This window comes from Salvelinus namaycush, chromosome 35 (genome assembly GCF_016432855.1).
Source record: "Salvelinus namaycush isolate Seneca chromosome 35, SaNama_1.0, whole genome shotgun sequence".
Lineage (NCBI taxonomy): Eukaryota > Metazoa > Chordata > Actinopteri > Salmoniformes > Salmonidae > Salvelinus > Salvelinus namaycush.
The window spans coordinates 11,157,727-11,171,299 of NC_052341.1; the positions used below are offsets into that span (position 1 = coordinate 11,157,727).

Sequence of the window (13,573 nt, forward strand, 5' to 3'; positions counted from 1 at the left end):
TCACAGTAGAAGCCTCAAACAAGGTTCTAAAGACTGTTGACATCTAGTGGAAGCCTTAGGAAGTGCAATATGACCCCATAGACACTGTATATTCGATAGGCAATGAGTTGAAAAACTACAAACCTCAGATTTCCCACTTCCTGGTTGGATTTTTTCTCAGGTTTTTGCCAACCATATGAGTTCTGTTATACTCACAGACATCATTCAAACAGTTTTAGAAACTTCAGAGTGGTTTCTATCCAATTCAGTACAGAGACTCTCTGGATGATTACTTTTTACCAAAAACTAGGAAAGAAAAATAAATTGTTAGTTTTATTAGTACATTGTAAATAAAATATTCTATTAATGATGTTAGATTAATAATTTAATATTGAAAAATTTATGAAAATGTTTTACCTAATGTTTAAAAAAAAAAAGTCGGTCACAGTCCCTTAGAAGTGGTTCTTGTGGTTCTGCCAGACTTTGAGAGCACCTCAGTGCATCAGATCCCCATACCTTCAGACTAACTTACCACCTTGATGTATAGATTAATTGATTGGTTAATTGATCAGCTACTGCACCTTCAGTCTAACCTGGAGAGGGTTAGGGCATATAGGTCAGTGATACTAAGGGGTCACTATATTGTTATACCACCACTAATGTTACTACAAGACACCAGAGAGTAAACAGATGCTCATTTTCTGAATATCATGTGGTATTGAACTGTTTTTTTTTTTGAGGTGGAAAAAAAGTTAAGGTATAGAATAATATACCCTGGAATATAAAGATAAGTATCCTAGTCCAGAGGGGAAAGCGTGAAGAATAGAGAGATACGTAACAGTACTGATCCCAAAGCGTTATTGACATTGTTGAATTGACTGGAATCTTTTTTTTTACACTGACATGACGTCTTTCTCTTCATAATAATACAGTATTTGTGAGTCTCATACATTTTCTATGATATCAATAAATATTTTGCAAGTGCAATGTGTCCAGTGCGCTCCTGCCAAAGAACATACAGTATATTAGAAATTCTTCATTTTATAGTGTTCTATGTACAGATGCTATATTACATTGTATAACGTAAATAATCATATAAATTCCTCAAGATTAGACAACTAGCAGCAGGAGTTATGGAATTACTCCTCTGATTTTCAGATCAAACTGAAGATCCAGAAAGGTGAACAGCACCTTTTATGAAGGAAAATATCAGAGCCCTCTGGTGGTCAGCTAATCAACCTGCATCTCAAGCTTTTGTCATATGACAGTTATGCAGTTATGTGTCTATCCATAGAGCTCTCTACTTGGAAATAACCCGTTTTTGGACCACTTCAAAATAGAGAGCCTTAATGGCGCTGCCCATGCTCTCAGACGACCATAATGGGACAGATACAAAGATGAGTCGTCTAACTAAGTCTGTGGTATCAAACAGAATTTTCTGTTCAGTTGGCCTTTTACTAAATGTATAATGGTTCAAGCTGAATGCTAGTTAAACAAGAGCTTTATTATATTGTGGCTAGCTCTCCCAGACAACAGAGTATGATTATCAATCATTTTTGTGATATTTTTATTGAATTATTTCTTATTTCAGTGTATCCCTCATTTTAACCATAGAACACACCAGATTTAGAAATCCACAGGAAACATCTGATGCATTACATAACAAATGTTCATCAGAACTCGTCAATTACATCGGGGGATTTGAATTCACAGCACATCAAGTTAAGTTACTCTCACTCACCCTGTAACATAACCATGGTTGGGGTCAATTCAGGAAGTACACTGAAATTCAAATCCCAATTTAACTTATTGCTTTTGAATGAGGAAATACTGTAGCACTTGGAATTTCAGTTTACTCCCTGAATCGAAATGGAATTGATCCCAACCATGACACCAGAACCCCACAGTTAGTTTGTCTGCACATTTTAAAATTCAAACGAACTATCTACAAAACCAAAGTGTCACGGACAAGCATCAAATCAAACTGAAATAAATGAAGATAATTTAGAATGTTGACAATAAAACCAACTACAACATGGAAGCTGGTTATCTGAATAATGGCGGTTCTGTCCTGGCATATGGCCAGAAGACACTAGAACTAATGTGATGAAGATAAAGCACACAAGGAAGATATGGAGTCAGCAGGGTCACATTCTGTGAGTCTCTGTCCCATTTAGAATAGGATTTCCATATGCTTTTATCATAAGGCTTTTGAAGCAGAATGGGTCTGGTACAGTCCATAGAGGAGGTCTAAGCCAGGGCATTAGCGAGGGACTGTGGTCCTGGCTTCCAGGGGCCGTTCCAGGATCAACACTTTCTCCATGTCTGTCTGAACCTCCTGAGCAGTGCCATGGGCCTTGGTGCATCCATTCTTCAGTTGTCCATTTTATGCAGCCTAAATCCATGTCCTTTTCTATTGCGCTTCTTATTCCCCTCTGTTCATCCCTCCTCTTCTCCATCCTCCTGTTCTGTTAGCTGGAGACAGATAGAAGGCCTTTCTCATCAGCTGTGTCCAGGATCTGGCATATGACTGGAGACTCAACCTGATTGAGAAAAAATAACAGGGTTGAGTTTATTTGCCATTTGTAGTGAATACATTGGAAATCTGCAACAATGTGTTCAAGTGTTGAACCATAAGACGATGCGACAGTGATGTGTGTATGCAGTCTTACCCCAAGGACGTACTGACAGGTCTGAGGCTCCAGCATGTACACAGTGACGGCATGGGGAGACTCAGACTCCTTACACCTGAGGCAGAGGAGAGGAAAAAGACTTGAATCAGAGACTCGCGGTGTATTCAGTGATGTGAAACGTTCTGAACGTTGCAGATAGAAATAGAATCAGTAGAGCTGACAAGATTCCCTGTTCTACACCATACAGTTCTATCTGATGAGCTTATAAGCTCCGCATGTCACTCCAATGGAGAAGTGGTCCTCTGTAGCTCAGTTGGTAGAGCATGGCGCTTGCAATGTCATGATAGTGAGTTTGATTCCCGCGACCAACCGTACGTAAAATGCATGCACGCATGACTAAGTTGCTTTGGATAAAAGCGTCTGCTAAATGGCATATATAAAAGTATGTGGACACCCCTTCAAATTAGTGTATTTGGCTATTTCAGCCACACCCGTTGCTAACCGGGATATGAAATTGAGCAAGCAGCCATGCAATCTCCATTGACAAACATTGGCAGTAGAATGGCCTTACTGAAGAGCTCAGTGAGTCACTGTGGCACCGTCATAGGTTGCCACCTTTCCAACAAGTCAGTTTGTCAAATTTCTACCCTGATAGAGCTGCCCCGGTCAACTTTAAGTGCTGTTATTATGAAATGAAAACGTCTAGGAGCAACAACAGCTCAGCCAAGAAGTGGTAGGACACACTAGCTCATAGAACGGGACAGCTGAAACGCAAAAAAAAAGTCTGTCTTCGGTTAAAACACTCACTATCGAGCAACGTCAGCACAATAACTGTTTGTTGGAAGCTTCATGAAATGGGTTTCCATGGCAGTCAAGCCTAAGATCGCAATGCCAAGCGTCGGCTGGAGTGGTGTAAAGCTCGCAGCCATTGGACTCTGGAGCAGTGGAAACGTGTTCTCTGGAGTGATAAATGACACTTCACCATCTGGCAGTCTGACGGACAAATCTGAGTTTGGTGGATGCCAGGAGAATGCTACCTGCCCAAAGCATAGTGCCAACTCTAAAGTTTGGTGGAGGGGGAATAATGGTCTGGGCCTGTTTTTCATGGTTCGGGCTAGGCCCCTTAGTTCCAGTGAATGGAAAGCTTAACGCTATGACATTCTAGACGATTCGGTGCTTCCAACGTTGTGGCAACAGTTTGGGGAAGGCCCTTTCCTGTTTCAGTATGACAATGCCCCGTGCACAAAGCGAGGTCTATACAGAAATGGTTTGCCGAGATCGGTGTGGAAGAACTTGACTGACCTGCAGAGCCCTGATCTCAACCCCATCGAACACCTTTGGGATTAATTGGAACGACAACTTCGAGCCATGCCTAATTGCCCAACATCAGTGCCCGACCTCAATAATGCTCGTGGCTGAATGGAAGCAAGTCCCCGCAGTAATTTTCCAACTCCATATTAATCCCCATGACTTTTGAATGAGATGTTCGATGAGCAGGTGTCCACAATATACATGTAGTGTATATTGAAGATGCACTATGCAGCAATCACTTCGCCATTTCCTGGTTGCTAAAATTCTAATAGTTCTAATTTCAGTTTGTGACAAAACAAGCAAGTATAGTGTAGAGAATCATTGTACCATCTAAACCACTGTGAAATATATTTTCCATAACCAAAAATCTTTTCTTTTCAGCTGTTTGAATCTGGTGTACAAAGCTGAAAGTAAAAGACGCAATAACAACACTTTTAGACGGGAACGCATAGAAATATGCACATAGAATAAATATCCCACTTTCAATGAGAATGACAGATCTATAACTTAGATTTCTATGTACATTTGGTTGGGTCGCTGCAAAAAATGACATGTTGCAGCTTTAAGTGTGTCAATACTTGACCAGGCCTCTTTCAGGCAGAGTGGAAACACTAATGATGACCCACTTGAGCTTGACGATGACCTGTCTTGGTTTCCCCGTCATGTCACACATATCCCCGTGGCCGTAGAAGTGAGACACCAGTCTGGGGAGAAGAAAGTACAACAACCATGAAATCCTCATTATCAATCACAAATGTGTTGTTCTCATTAAACATGTTTAGGTTTCCTGGAAACAGGTGAATTCTATTACTGAATTAAAAGGCCCTTACAATGGATATTCTCCATCGAGCATGCTTTTTAGTCCAGAGGTAGGCTTAATCCTTGTCCCGGACACCAGCCTCTAATGCCCTATTTCTAAAATAGTGGTACATTCATTATCAACATACTGCAGATCAGTGTGATCTTTTAATAAACTGATTGTAGAGCTGGCTGACATACTTGACTTTCTGCACCCCATCGTTTTTGAGCTGGTAGGACCGGGCCACGTTCTTCTGGGCCCACTCCAGGTGTTCCTCAGTGTTCCAACTGCCCACTACCACCATGTTCTTCCCCTGCTCCTTATCCTGGGAGAGAACACATACATCAATCAACCGTCCTATATTATACTGAACAAAAATATAAAATGCAAGTGTTAATCCCATGTTTCATGAACTGAAATAAAAGATCCCAGAAATGTTCCATAAACTCAAAAAGCTTATTTCTCTCAAATGTGCACAAATTTGTTTACATCTCTATTAGTGATTATTTCTCCTTCGCCAAGATAATCCATCCACCTGACAGGTGTGGCATATCAAGAAGCTGATTAAATAGCATGATAGGTGCACCTTGTGCTTGGGACAGTAAAAGGCCACACTAAAATGTGCAGTTGTCACACACAACACAATGCCACAAATGTGTCAAGTTTTGAGGAAGTGTGCAGTTGGCATGCTGATTGCAGGAATGTCCACCAGAGCTGTTGCCAGAGAATTGAACATGAATTTCTTTACCAACATATTTTTTTTAAAGAATTTGGCAGTACGTCCAACCGGCCTCACAGACCACGTGTAACCACGCCAGTCCAGGACCTCAACATCCAGCTTCTTCACCTGCGGGATCATCTGAGACCAGCCACCCGGTTTGCTCAACCTGTCAGAAACCATCTCAGGGAAGCTCATCTGCGTGCTCGTCATCCTCACCAGGGGCTTGACCTGACTGCAGTTCGGTGTCATAACTGACTTCAGTGGGCAAATGCTCACCTTCGATGACCACTGGCACGCTGGAGAAGTGTGCTCTTCATGGATGAACCCCGGTTTCAACTGTACCGGGCAGATGGCGTCGTGTGGGCGAGCAGTTTGCGGATGTCAACGTTGTGAACAGAGTGCCCCATGGTGGTTGTGAGGTTATGGTATGAGCTACGGACATCGAACACAATTTAATTTTATCGATGGCAATTTGAATGCACAGAGATACCGTAACGAGATCCTGAGGCCCATTGTCGTGCCATTAATCTGCCGCCATCACCTCATGTTTCAGCATGATAATGCACAGCCCCATGTCGCAAGGATCTGTAGACAATTCCTGGAAGCTGAAAATGTCCCAGTTCTTCCATGGCCCGCATACTCACCAGACATGTCACCCATTGAGCATGTTTGGGATGCTCTGGACCGACGTGTATGACAGTGTTCCAGCTCCCGTCAATATCCAGCAACATCGCACAGCCATTGAAGAGGAGTGGGACAACATTCCACAGGCCACAATCAACTCCATGTGAAGGAGATGCATGAGACAAATGGTGGTCACACCAGATACTGACTGGTTGTCTGATCCATTTCCTTATTTTTATTTAACCTTTATTTAACTAGGCAAGCCAGTTAAGAACAAATTCTTATTTACAATGACGACCTACACCGGCCAAACCCGGAAGACGCGGGGTCAATTGTGATACAGCCTGGAATCGAACCAGGGTCTGTAGTGACGCCTCTAGCACTGAGGTGCCACTCAGGAGCCCTAATATGAACTGTAACTTAGTAAAATCTTTTAAATTGTTGCATATTGTGTTTATTTTTGTTCAGTGTAGATATTTTGAACATACCAAAAAATACATGATGCACCCAAAGTACAGGAAATATTTAGCTTTAAGCATTTTAACATTACCAAGCTACTAAGTAGAGAACAGGGGAGGCTGTTGGGGGGGCTATAGAAGGACAGGCTCATTATAAGGGCTGGGATGGAATCAATGGAATGGAGTCAAACACGTTGTTTCCATAAGTTTGATACACATTAGAGAACACTTACCTCATGGTACTGATGCACATGCTTCCCATAGCAGAACTCATACTTCCACCACCCCACTCCCTGGAACACACCGATTCCAGACATCAGACAGATGCTATAGTTTGCTACAGTATGAGCTACGGAAGAGGTGTGTTACTTGAGCACCTCTTCTAACCTCCTCTGTCAGTTCCCCTTTTGGTATGTATACATGTAATACATCAGGGAACAATAATGTTATATTCAATTGAATTGAATAAACAACAGCAGCCAATGAGCAGTAGCCAATACGGGACTGTAGCCAATGATCGGATGTCTTCTTCAACAGCCAGCCAATCAGCATGCCTCATACTAACCCCATGGAGACAGTAGGAGCCACTCAGGAACTCTTTGATCAGCTGCTCGTCCGTCAGGCGGGAGATGTGGGTGGTTCCAACTGTAATATGAGTCTGCCCGCCCACCACCAGGGGCTTATGGGTAGAGGAGAATGCCTCCTCTCTCACCGGGGACATACTCTCCTCCTGGAGAAAAAAAGGGAGGGGAGGTGGTTGGCTTCTAAACCTGAGTCTTGTTCAGTAGAGTAGGGAGGAATGCAAAACGCTTTACCATGGTGTGGCCTACTAGTCCTCCACTACCACTGCCTCTTCCACCAGTTTCATCTCTCCTTCCCTCCTCCCCCCTCTCACCTCTCTCTCCATCTCCGGGGCAGTAGGAGCAGTGAAGGGAGGTTTCAGTAGCTGTTCCTGCTCCTGGTTCATCTGAGAGAGACTGTGAGGCTGCAGGGGAGAACCAGACAGGGCCTGGCAGAAGATGGCATTCACTGGGGACGACTTGAACCTAACACACCATGGGATAAAGATATGACTCCAATAGATCTCAAACACGGGACAATACACTAATGTTTTTGAGAAAGATAATTGTAAAAATAAAAATTGAGCACAATTACTTATTGGTTTATTTTCATTTTTGATAAGAAAATTCATAAAATTTTAGGTTATTTGTTGATGCAAATAAATATACAGATTTTAAGGTTGTCATATTGGGGTCTTGAGAAATTATTGCGAACAAAAATGGGTTCCCCAGAAATTCTGGAGGAAAACATGGGGTCCCAAAAGTTTGAATACCACTGCCTTAACTTATACTAACTACGAGACTATTCACTATGTCATTCTGTAAATGAGTTAAATCAGCTATGCTAGTTTTGAAATAGATCAAACAAGGGAAACTGATTGGGTAGATCTGCTGCTACCTGTATTTGGGGTGTGCACCTCATACTTGTACACACACACACCTGTATTTGGGGTGTGCACCTCATACTTGTACACACACACACCTGTATTTGGGGTGTGCACCTCATACTTGTACACACACACACCTGTATTTGGGGTGTGCACCTCATACTTGTACACACACACACCTGTATTTGGGGTGTGCACCTCATACTTGTACACACACACACCTGTATTTGGGGTGTGCACCTCATACTTGTACACACACACACCTGTATTTGGGGTGTGCACCTCATACTTGTACACACACACACCTGTATTTGGGGTGTGCACAGATCAGATGGGTCAGCACCACTACTTCGTACTCGCAGGTAGTGACCTCAGCGATAGAGAGGATCTCATGCTTTGCTTCGGGGTGGCAGACATACAGCACGTTGGTGGAGCGTGGCGTGTCCTGTTTCAGGACGCAGGCCGTCCCGTGGCCCATCAACACCGGGTAGTATGGAGCGAGCTGGCCCTCCACGTTCTTAGTGGGAACCTACAGACATTTATATTTGTGTCTTTTAACAGAGATAATCGGTGTATTCAACCTAGGTAGATAAACTAACCAGATCACAGCAAGTAAGGTAGAGACCAATGATTAGAAAGAGAAATTAAATGAAAATAAGACAAAAGATTCAAAGAAGTCTTATCAGGTGTTTTTTCAAATGTATATGAGCCAAACTGCTGGGTCAATGTCAAACAACAAACCTCTTTCTCCGGTTCTGACTTAGGATTCGTCTCCTCAACTTTCTCTGCCTCTGTAGTCTCTGTTCCTGAAGTGGTTGAAGACTCAGTCTTCTTGGTCATGCTTCCCAAGACGTACTCCTGAAGTTTGATCTGCTAAATAAAACAGCAAAAAATTATTTCACCTTTCACATTGATTGCTTTTTTTCTATGTGTTGCAACATACTTAAATGGTAGACAATTTAATTATGGTGAAAGTAACAATTTTCCACTGACCTGTCCCGTCTCCTTCTCTTCATGGTATTGTCTCACATGCTTCCCATGACACACCTCATACGTCCAGTATGACTCGATCTACAATTAACACCACAACACATGCCAGAAGAGAGTGGTTAGCCTATCCAAAGTGACTGACAGCACAGTGAGTACATTAAGGGTAGTGTTGTCACGATGCCAAAACGTTACTAACGATATGATGCCTAGTATCACGATACCAAGGGGGAAACAATTCAGAGTGGCCTAGCGTCCTTTTTGCCCCGTACCCCGGACGTTTTCCCCCATTTTCTAAATGTTCTGCACATGTGCTACGCAAAAACCTGTCACTGAAATTCACACTTCTACTCAATACAACACACTGACTAACTTCACACGGTTCAGCGTATAATAGAAGGGCCGATTTGCTCATTTTCAAATGCCTAGCTGTGATTTGGCTGGAGGAATGGGAGGAAGGAGTATACATGCATAATGATCTGCATGTCATTGTGGCAGTAAGGGAAAACACTGCATGAAACCTTTACTCTTCAGTTAACACAGACACATACCTCCCTCCCTTCCTCACACACACTGTCTCCCTCCCTCAAACACACACACACCTCTCTCTCTCTCACTCCCTCTCTCTCTCCCACAAACACACACGGCTACCAACTTTTAAAATGTTAGGCACCAAACAGAATTCAAGGATCACCAGAAAGAGATTTTATTTATGATATAGTTTAGGTTTCAATTAGTCCTACACGAATCCTATCTCTGAAGCACATCTCATGAGCAGCAGACTCGTTTTCTTTCTTCCTGTGCCAATCGAATTTGCCTAAACCTACTCTCAATTTACCGGGTTGTTAGCTAGCAAGGTAACATGACTGAACAACGTTGTTTGTTATCAAACCAATAATAAGCGACCAGGGATTAGTTCAAAACAGCCTGCGATATGGATTGTGAAATTATATCAAATGAGCACAAATCCCGATGGAAAGAAAAAAGGTATATTGGTAATATGGGTCATATACTGTATTTTCAACCGTTTAGGCTAGAGACAAGCCGTTTTCTCTGCTGTAATTTTCTCTTTCTGGCACTCAGAGGCAGTGTGACAGCGAACTTGCAGTCTACTCAGACTGGCCTGTGCCCATGTTTATAACAGGCGATGAAATTATACAATGTATCAACTTTGCTCGCTCTGCACGCTGCTCCAATGTAAGGTGAGTGAGGGCTGGTAGGGGATGTTGAGAGAAGCAGGTGAGTGAGGGCTGGTTGGGGGATGTTGAGAGAAGCAGGTGAGTGAGGGCTGGTAGGGGATGTTGAGAGAAGCAGGTGAGTGAGGGCTGGTAGGGGATGTTGAGAGAAGCAGGTGAGTGAGGGCTGGTTGGGGATGTTGAGAGAAGCAGGTGAGTGAGGGCTGGTAGGGGATGTTGAGAGAAGCAGGTGAGTGAGGGCTGGTTGGGGATGTTGAGAGAAGCAGGTGAGTGAGGGCTGGTTGGGGATGTTGAGAGAAGCAGGTGAGTGAAGGCTGGTAGGGGATGTTGAGAGAAGCAGGTGAGTGAAGGCTGGTAGGGGATGTTGAGAGAAGCAGGTGAGTGAGGGCTGGTAGGGAATGTTGAGAGAAGCAGGTGAGTGAGGGCTGGTAGGGAATGTTGAGAGAAGCAGGTGAGTGAGGGCTGGTAGGGGATGTTGAGAGAAGCAGGTGAGTGAGGGCTGGTAGGGGATGTTGAGAGAAGCAGGTGAGTGAGGGCTGGTAGGGGATGTTGAGAGAATCAGGTGAGTGAGGGCTGGTAGGGGATGTTGAGAGAAGCAGGTGAGTGAGGACTGGTAGGGGATGTTGAGAGAAGCAGGTGAGTGAGGACTGGTAGGGGATGTTGAGAGAAGCAGGTGAGTGAGGACTGGTAGGGGATGTTGAGAGAAGCAGGTGAGTGAGGACTGGTAGGGGATGTTGAGAGAAGCAGGTGAGTGAGGACTGGTAGGGGATGTTGAGAGAAGCAGGTGAGTGAGGACTGGTAGGGGATGTTGAGAGAAGCAGGTGAGTGAGGGCTAGTAGGGGATGTTGAGAGAAGCAGGTGAGTGAGGGCTGGTACGGGATGTTGAGAGAAGCAGGTGAGTGAGGGCTGGTAGGGGATGTTGAGAGAAGCAGGTGAGTGAGGGCTGGTTGGGGATGTTGAGAGAAGCAGGTGAGTGAGGGTTGGTTGGGGATGTTGAGAGAAGCAGGTGAGTGAGGGCTGGTTGGGGATGTTGAGAGAAGCAGGTGAGTGAGGGCTGGTTGGGGATGTTGAGAGAAGCAGGTGAGTGAGGGCTGGTTGGGGATGTTGAGAGAAGCAGGTGAGTGAGGGCTGGTTGGGGATGTTGAGAGAAGCAGGTGAGTGAGGGCTGGTAGGGGATGTTGAGAGAAGCAGGTGAGTGAGGGCTGGTAGGGGATGTTGAGAGAAGCAGGTGAGTGAGGGCTGGTAGGGGATGTTGAGAGAAGCAGGTGAGTGAGGGCTGGTAGGGGATGCTGAGAGAAGCAGGTGAGTGAGGGCTGGTAGGGGATGCTGAGAGAAGCAGGTGAGTGAGGGCTGGTAGGGGATGCTGAGAGAAGCAGGTGAGTGAGGGCTGGTAGAGGATGCTGAGAGAAGCAGGTGAGTGAGGGCTGGTAGAGGATGAGGCTGGTTGATTACAGCTGCCACGCGTGATATGCACATGAAAGTGATGTGGATATCATTGAACCAGTGCATACTAATGGCTGTTGCTTAAATTCAACTGAATTTATGAACAACACTGATTTCATAACAGGAGCCAGCCGAAAAACTTGGTAGTATCATATGAAACGGTACGCTAAAATGTTGGTATCATAAGTATCATGACCTTTTGGTTCCGTGATATTACCATTGTACCGGTGTACCGTGCAACACTACCTAAGGGGGTTAAACCCATGACATTGGTGTTGCTAGTATTGCAGTGGTACTCAAGATAGTCTATATTTAGACAGAAGTAGAAGTGAAACTGGACGGTTCTCACTCTGTAGGAGCAGCTGCTCTGTTTGAACAGTGGGTCCAGTAGATCACCTGGAGTGGGACCAGCATACTCCTTGACATCATCCTGAGAGATAGAAATAGAGGGAGAAGAGAGACAGAGGGGAGATAGAGAGAGAGGAGAGACAGCAAGAGAGATATGGAGAGGAGAGACGGCGAGAGAGAGAGAGGGCGAGAGAGAGACGGAGAGAGAGAGAGAGAGAGAGAGAGAGAGAAGGGGGGAGAGAGAGAGAGAAGGGGGGGAGAGAGAGAGAGAAGGGGGGGGGAGAGAGAGAGAGGAGAGACAGCAAGAGAGAGATGGAGAGGAGAGACGGCGAGAGAGAGAGAGAGAAGGGGGGGAGAGAGAGAGAGAAGGGGGGAGAGAGTGAGAGACGGAGGATAAGTGAGAAGCAATAATTGAAAAAAGGAGCGAAGCATAATTCTTTATCTAGCTAGTCTAATCTTTATACTCACGTCGTCTCCATTTGACAAGGAAGGCAGGAGACATTTGTATTTCTCCTTCTCTGTTGTTGTCATGATGACAAAGTCATCATCTTTGTAGAGGGCACCGGAGGTTGGCTATGGAAGGACATATTTTGGCTCAGTTAATAATACTGTACTGAAAGCATGCATGTTTACTAGCTACATCATCTCAGATTGTAAATGTTGTAGGGGGTGCAACCCTTTACAGGAGTCATAACAGGCAATGACAGAGACTATGTATTATCAGCTTTTCATTGACAATCATGTCAACAGCCACAACAAGGAATACCTAGCTAGCTAGGTAGGCTTAACATGCTTTATCACCATTTAAAACAACGTTTGTCAATAAATATTATTATTTTTAAAAGCCATGATTTAACACACACACAACACTCACCAAGGTGAATTCGTCCCCGGGCCAGTTGATTTTGAATGGGATTTCATCAGTAAACGAAGGAGATCCCCCTCTGTTAGCCGACACATGACAACACAACTCCAACAAACCCCCAAACAACACGAACAGCAGCCTAGTCCGGTCCATTGCCTCTGCAAGGCTGGTTCGCTAACTACCTTCTATGGTGCCTGTCAAAGATAGCTAACCACAGTTAAAACTGGTTTAGTTTCCGGGTAATTGTACAATTATGAATCCATCTGGCTGTCTCTTTCGTTTGTCAACACAGCAACCAGGAAGTAGCTCGTCGCTTGCCACGTGTATTTCCGGTACATCCGTGTTAGCATTTACTGAAACTGAAAAGTAAGTCAAAATATATTACCCAGTTGTCTGGTTATAGTTCAGTTTGAAGCACATCTGACATATCGGCTTCACTAACCACGTTTCCATGCGTGTAAAGTCATACCGTATACAAACATGTTACGACCGTTGTGACGGAAACAGGAAGTTTCGGTAAATTGTAAAACATGCGACATATAATTTGTTCATTCGACATTATGTGGGTAAAATGTATTATGCGATAAATGGCGGTGGAAACGCCTTTATGCGCAAATACTGATATAATAACCATCATATCGAAGCAAACTTGGAGTCACGCGATAATATGGTGTGTGTTCCTCCCACGATGACTCGGGAAACCATGCCGTTCTTTAGGATACATATTAAGTAAATTATGATGAATTAACTTCACAGGGTGTT

At 44.1% G+C, this 13,573-nt stretch overlaps 1 protein-coding gene across 2 annotated transcripts; it reads right to left on the reverse strand.

Annotated features, from left to right (window-relative positions):
• Nucleotides 1-1,522: 1,522 nt before the first annotated feature.
• Nucleotides 1,523-13,159, reverse strand: LOC120029575 (endoplasmic reticulum lectin 1-like). Of its 2 annotated transcripts, none has more exons than XM_038974850.1 (13): nucleotides 12,821-13,159; nucleotides 12,415-12,519; nucleotides 11,948-12,028; nucleotides 8,966-9,043; nucleotides 8,714-8,842; nucleotides 8,278-8,501; nucleotides 7,421-7,571; nucleotides 7,091-7,255; nucleotides 6,759-6,818; nucleotides 4,923-5,047; nucleotides 4,550-4,627; nucleotides 2,652-2,727; nucleotides 1,523-2,522 (listed from the first exon to the last, which is right to left on the reverse strand). In XM_038974850.1, the coding sequence occupies exons 1-13, from the start codon at nucleotides 12,962-12,964 to the stop codon at nucleotides 2,451-2,453; spliced, it is 1,488 nt and encodes a 495-aa protein (XP_038830778.1). In that variant the 5' UTR covers nucleotides 12,965-13,159; the 3' UTR covers nucleotides 1,523-2,450. The 2 variants fall into 2 exon arrangements, with proteins under 2 accessions (XP_038830778.1, XP_038830777.1); XM_038974849.1 differs by having other exon boundaries at nucleotides 8,714-8,845; nucleotides 12,821-13,151.
• Between the last annotated feature and the right edge of the window lie 414 nt (nucleotides 13,160-13,573).